This window comes from Mastigoproctus giganteus, chromosome 4, assembly GCF_048544385.1.
Source record: "Mastigoproctus giganteus isolate SK-2022 chromosome 4, ASM4854438v1, whole genome shotgun sequence".
NCBI lineage: Eukaryota > Metazoa > Arthropoda > Arachnida > Uropygi > Thelyphonidae > Mastigoproctus > Mastigoproctus giganteus.
Genome location: NC_143578.1, coordinates 63279987 through 63296521, shown reverse-complemented (window position 1 = coordinate 63296521; position 16535 = coordinate 63279987). Strand labels below are relative to the sequence as shown.

The window sequence follows — 16535 nt, the reverse complement described above, 5'->3', positions numbered from 1 at the left end:
CTTCACCCAGCAAAGGAGATATCACCAAACGAAAAGATAATGTAGTTGGGAAGTGAACACCCACCCTATATTTAAAAAAGAACACCTCATCCGTCTCCACCACTTTTTAGGCATTCTGTCCTTATAAATCCTACTGCCACTCGCTGAACTCCAAACTGGTCAAAGGCATTACTGCGCAATATGCAGTGCATAGAAAGAAATGGAATTTACAAAAGTTGGTCATTTAATTCTTGGAATGGACCTATCTTAATTTTAAACGTCGCCACTGAAGTGTGCCGGTGGTTTCAATTTTCGCTCTTGATAAAACCCACTAGCAGAAGCATTCCCGGAAGCCATTTGTTGATAAGTCTTTGAGAAGAGTCATCGCGACCACAGATTGTCCATCTTTTTGAATGCACTTGTCCCACTTGAAAATTGCAGCTTTCTTCGTACTTGCCTCCATACATCTATAACGTTTCTCGCACATTCTCTGTAGCACTCATACCACCTCGAACACAATAGTCAATAATCTCACACTACCAAGAAACATGTCAAAGCTTGCAACGGTTACAGCGTTTCCTTGGATCTATACTCTTCTGCCATCTATCGGCAGTTTGCCAAAACTCGATTTGTTGTATGAATGCGCTGCCATTCCGCGAATTAAATGATCAGCCTCTATAGATGGAGCATTGAAATGTGATAAACAGAAGTGCCCACTTAATTATTTCTTGATATCTGCGACAGGAGTTATTGAACTGGAACATATAAGTTAGTGGTGTTATAAATGTTTTATTTACTTTTTTAAAACTAATATCTGCACTTATGAATACGTTTTAGGGGGCCCCTTTACATAAGACGCGCACATTAAGAATACAATAATTTATACTTGAAGTATTCGACAGCAATAAAAATTCTGTGGCCGTGTTATAAGATTTAAGAATTTGCGCCCTCGTGAGTAGCACAGTTGGAAGGATCGCCGTCCTCCTCACACCTAGTGAAAAAGACATGTTTGAGTCCGTCGATGACGGGAGGAATTTTTATGAGCCTTTTCACAACGTGGCAGAGTTATCCGGTCTCAGGGCGAGAGTAGCATGGTTTTTCCTCCCGAAACTCGGGGTTTTCGTCCAGCAAACAGAAAATCGACCTCAGAACACGCGCAATTTACAGACAATATACACAGAGCAACGTGATCTTAGTTGCCGATGCTCCTTAAAACCCAACAACTCCAGTGTCTACCAATAAACACATGCCCATCCTGAGACTAGCCTTCAATGTCTGATTTAAGTACATCATTCGTTCTTATTCCATATTCTGATCCCGCCAAGAGCAGTCTACCATTTTTCCAGCCACTGTTCTCCACATTTGGCGAATCTTGGCCGACTGCCAGAATTTTCTTCTGTTCCTGCCGACAGTAGATGTGCGTGGGTAGAATCTTCTGCTACCAAGCCTTGGCTGGACCATATCCGACTTATCGTGACTTGGGACAGCTCTCTCTGTAGTTCATAACTGTACCAAAATATTGATTGGGATGGCGTGGACCGTTTGTCGCCCGACTCGTCTCAAATGCCCTCTGGCATCGACCACTCTTTTACAGCCACATTTTAAGCTCCAATTGTTTGTTTTCAGGGTTATGGAACAATTCTCGTATATTCTCCATCCTGCTGTTCGAGAATTCGCCCCTCTCTGAGTTATTTTTTAAATATAACTTATGTAACTCATCATAGTGATGTCTTGTTAAGCTTCTAGCTGCTGCAGAGACTGAAAGCAGCTCCTAACATCAATGTGTTTGCTTTGACCATTCAATAGTTGTTTCCCAATACCACGTTTGCCTAGTATCAATCCTTTTATGCCCTGGAATCTAATCAACCTCAAAAGGTGATTCAGTGGCTATAAATCCTATGAACAGAACATTATTGCACCGCAAGTTTGGTGTTCCTCTTTAGGCGCATAATCACTGATCCCAATAACTCTTTCCTCTCGGGGAAAGGCGTATTTCTTAATTTAAAATGACTATGCAATTAAATGGAGGAGAACATTATGAAATATGCATTCACGAGGTATTAAATATTCATTTGGCTAACCAGTGAGCAAAGTGGGTTAATACAAAGACCGAAAAACTGTTCCAAGGAAAGTAGAGGGAAGATTTAAGAATTAGGGTCAACAATGCATGGAAAGACCTAAGATTTAAGATATTTTAAAAAATAAGACACAACAAAAAAACAATTTTAAACTTTCAACAGTTTCAGCGTACTGTACTAAGTAGTTGATGAGGTTACCATAACTACCATTGCAATATTTTGTTACTTGATTCAGCAGCAGTAAAGAGAATTTAAAGAAGATTTATAATAAAACGAGGCTGAAAGAAAACTCACTCTAAAAGTGTTTAAAATAATAGAATAATAAAAGGCGTTGTTACAACAAAAGAGATATTTCTAAGACGAAAACAAATTAAGCAACCACTTAGAAAAGGATTATTATAAAGTGTAAGAATTTTCGTGTTGTGTTTGGTATTAAGTTTTCCATTTTCGCCAATTTTTCGGAACTCGCTGCTAAGTGAAAGTACTTACACATCCTTATCAAGTGTACAAAAGAAGTTCCAAAAAGTTGCCGACGTCTAAGCCTCAAGTCTTTATTTACTTTCACTGTAGCCAGCTAAAGGTGGATCAACACATCAGATAAACTAGGTACCCTCACGAGGTAGGCAATGGAGAAAAGTCAACAATGGAGCTGCAAGCTCAGGCTCACTGACACATCCATCATGCAGAAAGGAAAATCTTGAACAAATATAAAGGTGGCGGAATATATAGCCACGAAGAAGGACTCTTTTATTATTTTGCGAATAAAAGGATTCTGCGCTCAGTCTGGGTGCTGTGACGTCACAACTTTATTCTAGTGATTGACGAAGGGGATACTCTTTAACAAGAAGTATTTTGGTGCGTTGCTCTCTCTCTCTGCTCTTTTTCATCTTAGTTCTTAATGATAGACTTCTGCGCAAATTAATTGCGTCCGTGTCTTAAAAGAGCATCCTTCTGTAAATACGAAGATATAACAGACCCAAAAACTCCTATGGTCCTTGCTCTATTTATCCTTTTACTTTTCAAAATTTCCATCTCTTAATTTTTCGTTCAATTTTTTTTCTAAATTTGCAGCATCCACTATGTGCATCAAACATAGCTTCAGCAAAGTTCTCTGGACTCATTTTCTCTGGTAATGTCGCTCTCAGTTCGCTGGTTATCAACATAACTTTGTGTACGAATGCAGAAAGCGTGTATATGTATCTGTCTTCTTCATTCCTCTGAGGGTCGTAGAGGATAATTAATTAAAAGTTATGGCAGCGGCTAGAAGACACTAATGCACGTAGCATGTGCGCCAAGAGTTTATTAGATACTAGTTAAATTGCCCTTATCTCACGTTCCATTTATCCGCCCGGTTTTATGCGTAAAATAAAATTTGAACAGAAATTAAAACTTGGTACAAGGACGATAACCTGTTGGCTAGGACTTTATGTACCCCTTTAGAACTAACTTCTCTGCAAGACTCGTTATACTGCAGGAAAGCCATCTTCCATTAATTGAAACATCTATAAAGATTCTCATTCCTATTTTGAATTCGATTCGTTGAAGTACTCTTACAGATTAGATGCGCATAATATCTGGGATTCATATAAAAAGTATTTATCTATAATATATGAGAAAAACGTATTTCGGTGATGGATCTTGCCCAAATAGAATAAAAGAAAAAAATAATGTAAGTTATTCTAGATATGAGAGCATTTATGTGTTTGTGCAATATCTTAAACTAAAAAAAACAAAATTCCTTAGCCCGTTTCTATAAGAAAGTTAGCTTCCTTTAGCGATAACTATCGTACATTTATTGACCTATGCCATTTGGGAGTAAAGTAAAAAGCAACAGATTTAAGTTCAACCAATATGAGTACCTGCATTCCTAATAGTAATGCCAAGCTCCAATTTCTTTTTAGAATTTAATAAAAGATTTCTTTTTTTTTTCAATGAAATTCAACCTTTGCATTCATAATTGATATCGAAAAACTTAGTTACCATCGGAATAGAAATTTCACTAATGATTCACATAATGATTTATGAGAAATTTTTAGCAACAGAAAAGGTAGCGCATAATCAGGAGGAAAAAGTTGTAAAAGGGAATAATTTATCCCCAAATAGATCTACCACGCAGTAACTTGAATACTGATTTAAAGAGTAAATGTGTACTATCTAATAGCAGGTGTATTTTATTTATATAGCTTTAATACGTAGTTCAGCAAGCAGAACTAAAATGACACTTGGAATTACACAGTACCTTCTTTCTTCCACAAAAACATTTCATTGTTTGGAATTTGTTTTTCACATGCACTTCAAAAATCCTTGGCCAGCACCTGTAGATTGCTGAGTTGCACATGACCTTAGAGAGAGATTTCTTTATCGACAGGGATGTCTTCCAGTATAATTAAGTTTTTTCCCGCATAATGAAAACTGTGATCTTGAGTATAATTACTTTCAAACCCCTTGTGATGTCCTCAACTTATAGAAACCTGCGATCGTCATGTCCATTACGATGGCCAAATTATTGCGAGCATCTACTCGACCTTTTTGTACCTCTTTCTTCTCTACCTTTTTTTTCTTTGCCTCTTGTTCTAGGTTATCCTTTGCATTTTGTCGACCGTTAGCAGTATTTTTTGTGGTTGGTACAAAAAGGTGGACAAAAATTGTTACCCCATACCCTTCTTCCTCGTCATTGCCTCCAGTAGGATTGCTACAGACGATATAAATATTGTGATCACAGATTGGACAACGGTGAGCCCACGCGTACCTTAAGAACACACACAACAGCTATGGGAAGAAGATACTTCCACTGTAGGGAATTAAAGTGAGGATGAAGAATCGTCGAGTGATTCTGGTGATTAGGTTGAAATGCTAGGCTGTGGTTGTTCTTTATTCTTGTATACTTCAATTGAGTTAATAATCTTTTCCAAATCTTCCTCCTCTTCATTGGTTTGCGTGAATTGCTGAGGAAGGTTTGAGTACTCAACGAATCTTAACTTTTGTGCCGAATAGAGCCTCAGATGGTGATCACTTGATATAGGCACTGTAGGCTCTATTTTAATTAACAGGACAAATCGTATACCTTGACTCCAATGGGAAAGATTTTTCATCTTTTATCCGTGTAGTGAGCATGTTTTATGTATCCTGGTTCGCCCGTTCTACACTTTCCTGGATCTGGCGAGGTTTCCCATGCAAAATTTTAAGTTGGGGTCAAAATCCTTAAGGCTGGTAACAACAACGTTGGCGAACTCTCTGCAATTATGGGATTGAAGGGTACACCAATAAGTGTAAAAATGTCAATGCCAGTGTAAGCTAACTCTTCAGTTCTTTTGATTTTGAAAGTTTTAAGCACCACAAATGTTGTTAGATGATCCTGGTAAATCATTATAAATGTACTCACCGTCGAGGTCGGTCTGGAATTCAATTAGGTCTAGTTGACAACGCGAATTAAATTCAGAAGAAATTATTGGTTTAACCACAACTCCTTTCTTACAATCCTTCTGCTTTTGCTGGCAAGGTTCATTCAGTTGGATATCCAGTTCAATATCAAAGCGAGTAATATTCTTTATGATCCAGTACCATGATGCGTTATCCTGTTGGAAAAGTACAGTGAAGCTTTGCTGGACTCTCAAACTGGTAATGTGAAGGGAATTTTAAAAACAGAATACCTCTCAATGATGCAAACAGCACAACTTAAATGAAGGAAATGAAAAAAGGATCATTAATTCTGAACTATTAAACAAAATAGATTTAGTTAAGGACCAAGCTACAAATTCACTGATTAAATTCTCATTCTCTTAAAGTAATGTGATCTGCAGTTTTATTGACTCAAGATAAATTATCAAGCCATCTGCATATAAAGGAAATTTAGTGGCCGTAACTTTAAATCAGGGAATATTATCAATGGAGTTTATAAATAAACATGGACCCAAAGGAGAACCTGTGGGTACATATTGGTCGAAGTTGAATTATGATTATGATCTGCCACTGACAACTACCATATTAAACAAAATAAAAACACAGAAAGGTCTTTCATGAAGACAGTTTTTGAATGATCTAAAAGAACTGGACGAGTTTTTAATGATTAGTTTTCTGGGTAATGATGCATCATGTGTCAACCCAATGGCTCTTATCTGTATCCGGGAGGAGGTTGCGCGAAAAACTTAAATTAGTAGTGATAGATCTGCATAGCTGAAATTTCTGTTTATCAAATGTTCAGTTTTTGGATAAGAGAACATTTTATTAAAGACTGCAACTCTAACAGGTTGAATCCCATAATTATTTAGATGGTAAGTGGTTTTGATTATAATGAACACGAAGGATTCCATTGTAAAGCGATAAATTGGAGTATTAAATCAGGGTGATAAGAACGGGGAATGTTTCAAGAATTCCAGTCCATGTTTTCAAATGATAACAGTAGTTCTGTGTCCTAGCATTATCATTCTGAAAGAGGTCAATAATAGTCTCCATTTGTTATTTTAATTCTTACCTCAGATTTTTCTTTTGATTAAAATAATCTTAGTCAAAACTATTAAGAATTATTCTTAATGGTTAAGATTAAACACAAGAGTATTGCAATGACTTATTCAGAGACTCCTTATAGACTAACGGCTTGAGATTTATTTACATTAATTCCAAGGTTAAAAAATTCACCAAAGTTTTAAAAATATTAGAAGAAGAATAAATTAAATTTAAATATGAATGTATCTTAGAAGAGTATGCTCAATTTTACGCGCATCCAAAGAGTTTGTTAGCGTCCCAAGAGACTAATCAACAAAGCTACCTTCACAAGAAGCCTTTCAGTACTGAATGGGGCATTAGAAAGTTTAAAGGCATTGTTCCCTTTGTCAGATGTGATTGTAATTTAAGCGCCTGTTAGTTTTGCTCATCTGTTCAACGTCCTCCACCATATATTGGTCCTCAACGTCCTGCACCACAATTTGGCCCAGTAAACATGAATGGATTTTTATGAAATTTTGCATTTGACTCTACTGAAATAAGAAAAAGTTAAATTCCCTTCTTAGTACTTTTAGAAGTATTTATTGATTCATTTCGATTTCAAAAATCCGACCAGAGTTGTTCATTTACATAATCTCTGGTTATGTATTTATTTTGTTATTTTTAAAACCGTATATTCAACAGATTTGTGTCAAATTAAAATAATTAATTGCAACATTTTTCGAATAATATATAAAATTATAAGAATTAAAGACAACTGGGGACATTTTTCTAACTGTCGAATTAAATCCATTTACGAAATTTCAAGAAAAAAATGTTGAGGAGGATAAAAACTCATTTTCATTCCCAAAAGCAAGAAAAAAGAACTTGATTTAATCTGTAAACGATATTATCTAAATAGGAATATAAAAAACTGATCTGTGGTTAATGTAATTAGCTGCGGTAATTTCTTTTTCACGTCTTGAGTTCGTTATTATTTCATAAATATTAAAGCAGATATTAATTTGGAGAATAAATTACAGTCGTGTAATTTCTTCGTTATTGAGTTACATTTGCATAGAGTTCCAAGAGGAGGAAATAAAAGTTCAAATGAATGTATAAAATACATAAAACACACAGAAGGATAAACATAGGTGTTAAGAAAAACAGCATCTGCTTGAATCAAGTCGTGAAATATAATAAATGCCAAAAATTAGTACATTAACCTTTTTAGACAACGACTATGTGGGAATGTCTCTGAACTCTGTGCCCTCGTGAGTAGCACAGTTAGTAGAACCGCCATCCTTCCCACATTGGCTGGAAAAGACCTGAGTTCGAATCCCATCAATGACGCGAAGAATTTTTATGGGCCTTTTTCACATATGGCTGAGTTAGTCGCTCTCCAGAAAATAGACCACATTCTGTGGTCCATTTTCTGGATGAAAATGACGCTCCTAAAACCCTACAATAACAACAAGAACTACATGAGCTCTGCCAACTCTAGCTTCTAGAATCTTGAACTGAATCCTATAAGACACCTTAGGATTCCGGTATTCTTTCAGAGTTCTTTATTTAGGTCTCTTCTACTTTGCGAAGAAGAGCCTTTTTTTGCTGTTTCTCCTTTTTCAAGGAGAAAGAGCACCAAATTCCATCATGAATGGGCTGAACGCTCCAATAAGGATCAGTGATATGATTCAATCCAAAGGAAATTTCTTTAATAGAAGTCCATTTTTCCAAAATTACTGGAGTCTGAATCCTTTTGAAAAGATAACGCGCCATTGCTGCATCCATGAGAGATTTTTATTACTGATGGTACATATTGCATTCCAAAAATTGGAATTCAGAATGATGTTAAGGTTTGTTGATTTTAAAACCGGAGAGAATTACCATTGCAGCAACATTAATGAATATCTGAAGAAAAAAACTAAAATTATTGTTTTATTTTTAGTGATCCACCTCTTTTTCTCTTGAGTTTGACAAAGACTATTCAATTTCATCTCCCTGTAAGTCAGCCACTGCAGTAAGACTCATATTTGATTCATGGTTATATAAAGCTGTTTAAGAAGAATATCATTAGAAAAATGCATGTACATTAATTCACAAATATCTAGTGGAAGGCCCTCGCGGGTAGTACAGTTGGTAGGATGGCTATCCTCCCCACACGGGGTGGAAAATGACCCTAGTTCGAATCCTGTCCATGACGGGAGGAATTTTTATGGGTCTTTTTCACAAGGTGGCTGAGTAAGTTGGTCTTAGGCGACAGCAAAACAGAAAATCGACATCAGAACACAGAAAATCGACAACAGAACACAGAAAATATACACGGATCAACATGGCCTAAGTAGCAGATGCTTCTAAATTATAAACAACAACAACAACAACAATCCGGTGGAAATTTGGATGAAACAGTTCACTTATGAAATTAACCAGACTCTCTGTCTGTCTGTCTGTCTGTCTGCATAGTTGTATGTCTGTCCTTCCCCGAGCCCCTTCTGTCTGTCTGCTTGCCTGCATGTCTGTCTAGCCAGCCAAAACAGCGATGACAGCTTGGCTGGAATGTCTCTGAAGAACAATTCACAGTTGGAGTCTGACTTTCAGAAAAATATCAGTGAGGAAGTTCGTCTACATTAAATAAAAAATATTAACGTATAATTATACTCTACTAGTATATATGTACACGTGTGTATATTTATGTAATAATAAGCAGATGAAATTCAGGGGGTTTTCAAAGAAACCAATATACTGCGTTGGACACTCTTCTCTTCGGTTTTCATTATTTATGTACTTGACATGGACAACACATTTGGAGAAGAAAATAGCAATAAATAGTCTGGCTGAGATGTAGCTGTTGGAAAAGGTCGTCGTCCATATGTCTGTATAGTGTAGTTGCTCGTGAAGGATATTTTGTGTCGTTCTCTGAACCAAGGAAGCATAAAAGAGTGCAAGGTATCGATTAAGACTATCGCGTGGGTGGTTGCCAATATTGCAATCTTTACGAATAGTTTCTCTCCCCTGGGGTGCTCCTGGCTATTATCAGTCTCTGACAGTCTGATATCGCGGGTGGGTTGATAGAAGTGATGTTCAAAGAACTTTGGCAAATGGTGAAGCTGAAAGAGTTTTGGTAAACATCACTGAAGAAAGGAGCATTTATATGCGCAGGAAGAGATTCTCGGCAAGTACGCCAGAAAGGACTGCTGTTTCTTCTTGCTCGTTGCCGACTTAATCACTTAATGTGCTTTCTGCTGGAAGTGAGACAGAATGTTAACAACAGGAAAATACGATCGGTTGAATAGATACATGTGGGAAAGATTCTTTAAGGCTAAGAGGGAGGTTTCGCGTAGTTTTTTGATGATTGTGGACGGGAGAGTGAAACTTGTGTGCTAATTATGGTGCAATATTCATGAGTAATTATTGGAAAGTTTGATGGATTAATTCTGATTGGGAATCACTTGTGAAGTAAGGCTTAACAAAGTCATCATCATCAACTATTTTTATCCACTCCAGGATGAAAGCCTCTCCAGAAACTTTCAAGTTCTTTGTGCAATGGCCATTCATTTACTGCCTACGAACTCTTGAATTTCATCTGTCCATCTCCGTTGTTGTCCTCCAGGTTTTCTTTTAGCTCCTCTTGGGTACCATCCTGTTATTTTCCAGTAAAAGGTAGTCTTCAACTACAATGGGAAGATGCAGCAGCCATTCTGCGTTAGTTATGCTATAGAGTACAGACAAGAAAGACGTCTCTTGCGGAAAACGAAGTGGATTCCATTCCTTCAGCAGCTGAAGTTGACAAATATTTGCCTTCTGGATAGGAAGAACTTTTTACGGACCTTTCCCCAACGTGGCTCAGTTAATCGCGACGGTGTAAAACCTTAGGTGAGGGTTACAAGCCTTCTCCCGGAATACTCGCCTTTCATCCAGTAAAATACGCAACTGGACCTCAGATCACCAATTTATAAACATTATACGCTAATGGTCTTAATTATCTCGTGCAAAATACAATGTAGCCCAAATAGAAAAAAAATAACAAATATCAATACCTTATTTTTAGTATTTTCAATGTCCCAATGAGTTTCTAACGAGTACTGAGATGCCATGGTATTCTTGGCATGAAGTTTTTCTGGTGGGCTTGAAGTTTTTCAGAAATATAAAAACTATAGGACTTTTATGTTGAATACCATTCATACTGTATTTTGTTCACTTGATTGGTCACCATCACTATCGATCTACACTGCTGCTCAAAATTTAAGGAATAAATACAAAAACACAAATAAATCAAAACTTTTTATTAAAATATCACAAACCATTGGTGAGACAATTTTTTTTAAATGGATCTTAATTTCTATCTGAAATTAGAGTTACACAAATAAGTACTTGAGTCGTCAAAAATGACACTTCCGCGGATGACCAAGATGGGTAATAATAGAGGCGTGACCTCGACACCTCATGCTAAGAATGAGACTCTGTGAGATTTCTGGGCGGAGTTCTGTGACTGGCGACCCACCTTCTGCAGCATCCCAGGCATGCTCTTGGACTGAAATCTGGCTGGTATGTCCTTATAAGATATACTCTCCCTCTGAAAGGATATGAAGTGTCATCCTTTAAAAAAGGACCAATTTCTCTCTCAAAAGGGCTAAATAAGAATGAAAGATCTCAACTCAATACCTTATAACCGAATTCTTTGCTGGCACACATGGAAATCTCTAAGGCCATTGACATGATTCCAGTCCACACTATTAATCCACTATTCTCTTTCTACGATAGACAAAATTTCGTTTCCTTCAGATGCAAATGGTTGAGGATATGATTGAAAACCATATCTTGAATCATTGTTTTGGGTCCACTCGACGTGTTCTTAGCACGCCATGCGTATGGATCCCCTCTCACAAAGGTGGTGTACCTGTAGATCCAAAATCTCTGAAGCAAGCTGCCATGTCGTGAAGTATTCATTATGCCTTGCAGTGAGGACGAGATAATGGTCATCTTGAGTGGAGGTGTCACGAGGAGGCTTCTGACGGGTCTTCGACAGAAGGTTTGAGCATTTTGGAACTGGTTCCACAGTCTGTTTACAACGTTGCAGGTAAAATTCAGCCATCTGACCATTTTGGCTTGATTTTCTTTTTCCTTCATTCTCTCTATTGTTCTCCATCTAAAAGAATCGTCAACAGAAAATCTTCTTGTTATTTTCACGATGATGGCTGTCTCGAAATCGATAGTTTGGTTACCCGATTTGCATTTTCTAACAGGTTGTGTGCGACTTTGTTTATGGGGTCAGACAAATTGTTTTGTTTAATAAATGACAATTATTTAATTGTGTTAAAATGTATTCCTGTTTCTCCATGTGTTCCTTAACTTTTTAGCACAAGTATACTTGTCTTGTTAGGTTAGCTTTAAGGTTTCATGTATTAAATGATCTACAACGTGATCGTAGTAAACTCAGATACTGCCCATCACTTTAAACTGCTTCCTAAATGGAATTCCGAAATTATTTTTACTCCATTTTTTTCTGTTTCTTGTTAATACTTCTCTGGGTCATCTCTGATTTGATGAGAGATGAACCATCTAATTTGGTTAAACACTGTCTTTGCACAATTACTACGAAGATCTAACATCGCATGTGATTTAGGCGCCATATTTGATTCTCATTTCCAGAATAAATAATTAAATAATTTATAGAGGGTGATTCAGAATTGCATCTCGTTAATTCGAAGTGGAGTAAGATTCTTTTCTTACACAATACCATCCCAACCAATTTTAAATAACATTATGAATATCAGATCTAAAACTAGATTCTGTTGAGCTCACTGTTTTTCCAAACATCGAGAACCACGTATTAAAAAAAATCCCCCCATTGTCTCAGACGAGACTCCATCTGTCCAGTCCTTAACATCTGCCACACCTCCAAGCTTTCTCCCAGCCAATACCATTGTGATAATAATCCATCTGCCGGTTGAGGTTGTTTGAATTAGTCCAAGGCAACTTACTTGGGTTGCACACTTGATAGGATCACCATCCTTCTCACACCTGGTGGAAAATACTTGAGTTTGAGTCCCGTCGATGACAGGAGGAATTTTTATGGGCTCTTTCACAACGTGGCTGAGTTAGTTGGTCTCAGACGTGGGTAGCATGGTTTTTTCTCCCGGAAACTCGTGTTTTTCATTAAGAAAAAATAAAATCGACCTCATGGAATAACTGGAAGTCGAACTGAAAGCTGAAGAATGGCACTGATTCATCAGAAATAAGTTTCAAGGCACGTTCCTTACAAAATGGAAACTCAAAACTTCAAGGTTGTAACAATCAGTCATTTGGAATGAAGGAAATAATTATTAGAATTTCTCCCAAATATTCAATGGGATGTAGAGAACATTGCAGTTATGTTGGGTCATATTAAGGTTGTTCAATGTCATTAAATGGACAGAATGGCGAAGTATTATTTAGTATGCTTATGGGATAGTCGAGAAAGAGAATAGGACTGTGCTGTCAAGGGCTAATGCGAGAAGAGTTCATTCCGGGGAAAAGAATTCCAAATATGCGCCATTAGTGGATGGATCCCCAGTTGGTAATGCTTCCTTCCTTTCATAAAGCTAGGCTTAATGAAATATTTTATTGAAGCATTTGGAAAGAATAAGTGATGGTTTTAATTTTATTGAGAAAATTTTCCGAATGAAAGAATGCAAAACTCAAAGAATCTTTAGTTAAATCCTTAGTTCGCAGGATTTTAGGCAAAAGAAAAGCAGAATCTATTGAAAATAACTTTTAAAAATATAGGTGCCCGGATGTATCTGAAAATACACTTAGATGGTTCACATCTGGATCCTTTTATCTGATAATCTGAGTGATGAACAGGGTGGGAGTTTCCACCACGATGTAATGATGGAACAACGCCATCAGCGAAGCTGGAATTCAGCCATGATGGTTAATATCGCTGGTTTTTCCAAAGAGAAAAATAAATCATTCTATTCTTTTTGATTTTTGTCACTTTTGCGGTTTTTTATTAATTTTTACATAATGTAAAAAACGTGTTTAATGAATAAGTTTATCCTGTTTTAAATAAAGTAATTGTTTCGAAAAATTAAAATTTCTTAAACTCGTGTTGTACATCTTCACGTGTAATCTTTCCTTTCGGGTAATTTTTCTTTTGAAGCAACTCATCTCTTAATCCCTTAAGTAAACATTTGATTTTTTCGCATATTATAAAAATTTTTCAGTTTAATTTGAGCACGTGGCTCAACAGTTATAATCCTAATTTTGGTAAACAAAGAGGATCAATGTGAACTCTGAAAACAATAACACCAACCAGTGGCGTTAACAAGAGATGCAATGGCGCATTGCCATTTCCCAAAGAGGGTTGAAATCACTGCGAATCATCGCGGGAATACAATCGATTATTCAATGAATGCCCAGAAGATGGAGTAGCATTCCTCCAATTAAAAGAAAGTATGAATCAATGTCTTACTCACCTTCGATGTCTATCCAAGTCCTTGTCCAAGTCCTCCGCCCTTGCCATCACAGACAATATCATATTCTTCTCTTCTTCCGACAGGTTGCTAAGGTCCGGGCCCATGTCTTGAGTAGGAGCGGGTTGAGGTTTGGGCACTAATTGCATTACTGGACGTACTTGCTGCGTGCTGGTGGGTGCCGCTGGTCGAGTGATCTGAGGGGCACTTCCGGGCATTGTGGGTCTCGTCATCTGAGGGGCGCTTCCTGCCACTGTAGGTCGGGTCATTTGAGGAGAGCCTGCGGACGTGGGTCTCGTCATTTGCGGGGAACTTCCGGGCATCGTGGGTCTCATTTGAGGGGAACTTCCGGGCATCGTGGGTCTCATTTGGGGGGAACTTCCCGTCATGGTAGGTCGCATCTGAGCAGGCATTCCACCCCCGGCTGGAACGCCGGGGCGCATCTGTGCCGGCGGCCCACCCGGAGCCGTTGGTCTCACCTGGGAGGTGGGTGGTTGCTGCTGACCCGAGAAAGGCCTCGCCATCCCGGCCATTTGCTGCATCGTCGAAATAGGAGCAGGAGCAGCAGCAGCAGCGGCGGCTTGCCCTGGCGCCTGACCGGCTCCTCCTTCCTGCTGGCTCGCTTCGTTTCCCATGGTTTCAGAATGCAGCGGTTACTTAGCAACGGTATAGCAATACGTGAGCACCCCGGTAATCGTATAAACGAAGCGACGGCGGCGGCGGCGACGAAATCAAAAATGGAAGTGTTGCATAGAGAGCGTCGAGACGGGAGGGATCGCAGAAAACGTCCTCTTCGCACTCCCGGATACTGGAACTTGTCGTCAGCGAACTCACTGCACATCCCCTTCGACACAGCCCGCTGCCGAAAGGCTGCCGTAAGCCATATTTGCGACACGTCGAACTTCGCAGGCCACGCTAGCTCGTGTAGTACGTCACCGCAATGAAAGGAGAGGGGAAGGAGGGGTAGGGACTCGAACGGCACCCCAGACGACCTGCGAGTGCCTCTACGGCTCTCGTGCCGACGAATCACTCGAACTGTGAACTAAGAAACAGGATCGCAGCCTCCCCACAACCTCTGTTGCATTAAGCCTCCTTCTCCTCTCTCGCTTAAGTAGCCGGCCACACACGCGCACACACACACACGCACTCGCGCACACACACACACTCACACACGCACACACGCACCAGGTCACATGAGGGGAGGAGGGAGGAAATGGCTTCTGACCCGCCGCAGATTAATACAAAAACAACACCTCGCACCGAGGGGACATTCTCTGTTTATAGCAGAAGCTGCTTCGGGCTCCCGGCCCCACTCCGTGGACTTCTCGCTACTGAGCGTGCAACATGGCGACTGTCGGAGGAAAGTGGTTTGCTCGGGCGGTTCCATTTTTAAGCGGCGAGGGAGGATGGGAAGGCGCTGAATTAAAACGAAAGCGGGGTGTTTACGCCCGTTCGGCGCCACTTATTTCCAGGCTTACGGGTATTGGCTTTGTCATCGTAACCTAGGCATCACGGCCGACTGTCAACAAACGCAATTGGGAGAAACTCCGTGAAGAAAGGGGTCATTTGGCGAATTTTCAGTCGATCTGTTTATTGTAACGTAGGTAACGCCGACTCGAAAAACTTGCATCGAGTCGAATGTAGGTTAATTGTGCATGTCTGTAACAATACTAAAAAATATTGATCGTTCAATAACGGGCGAAAGGAGTTGGGGGCCCCCAGAACGGGGGCCCCCAACTCTTCTTCATCCATTTTTCGTAATTAAGATAACCGTTGGGTTTGAACAAATCGACTTTTCTTCGCAACATCTAAATACAAAAGTGTTTTGTCACGTGACCCTGTTGTTGGTTTGTGTGGTCCGTACGATGAACTCTGCCCGGAGTTTTTGAAAGATGTGGGCTGTCGACGCTGGCGGCCAGAATTCGCCGAGTTCGCACAGTTTGTCAAACGAAGTGGCAGCCGCTAAATGCCCTTAACTTATTTTACACGCTTATCCTAATTAATCTTCGATAATTAATAATAATAATTTTAATATCGTATTAATAATACGGTGCCGCCTCTTTGCCGTGTTAGCGGTACGTTCTGAGCGCCTGCAGACTGTGCCTCTATTGCCCATAAACAGCTAATCGAAGCCTAGATTGGCCTACTTCAAAAAATTCGCAGACGACATAAATATATATGTTCGTTTGTTTCATTTATATCGAAATAAAATTCGTAATTGACACTACAATTTTGATAATCGCGCGATGCATTTATTTATTTCACCAAACGATCAAAACATTTTGATCGTTTGCTGAAATAAATTTATCTAAGCAAACGATCAAAACATTTATTTTAGCAAACGATCAAAACAGTAACGATATTCACGATTGTTGACTAACGCAATATGAAGTATTGTTCTGTTGCTATGATATCAATTGTTGTGTTTGCATTGTTACTTGCTGCGCGTATTTCAGGAAATGACTGCGGACTCTCTCTCTCTCTCTCCGCCCTCCTTGCCCCCATAATAGCTTTTAGATCGCAATAGCCAATATCTCAATATACCTTTTAGTGTGTCAATAGTGATTGACATGGCACACTTCCATTAATTACATTTAAAAGTATG

The 16535-nt window shown here is 38.9% G+C and overlaps 1 protein-coding gene across 8 annotated transcripts in view; it reads right to left on the bottom strand.

The window, feature by feature from the left end:
• LOC150086788 (uncharacterized) overlaps positions 1–15251 on the bottom strand; it is a 181134-nt gene extending 165883 nt beyond the window's left edge. For all 8 annotated transcript variants that reach the window (XR_016546898.1, XR_016546896.1, XR_016546897.1 and 5 more), the window contains exon 1: positions 13934–15251. Coding sequence is in view for 5 of the 8 variants with exons in the window: in XM_090372752.1 (XP_090228878.1) it covers positions 13934–14565 (632 nt within the window). In the remaining 3 variants the exon portion in view is untranslated. The remainder of the gene's footprint in view (positions 1–13933) is intronic.
• Positions 15252–16535: the final 1284 nt, after the last annotated feature.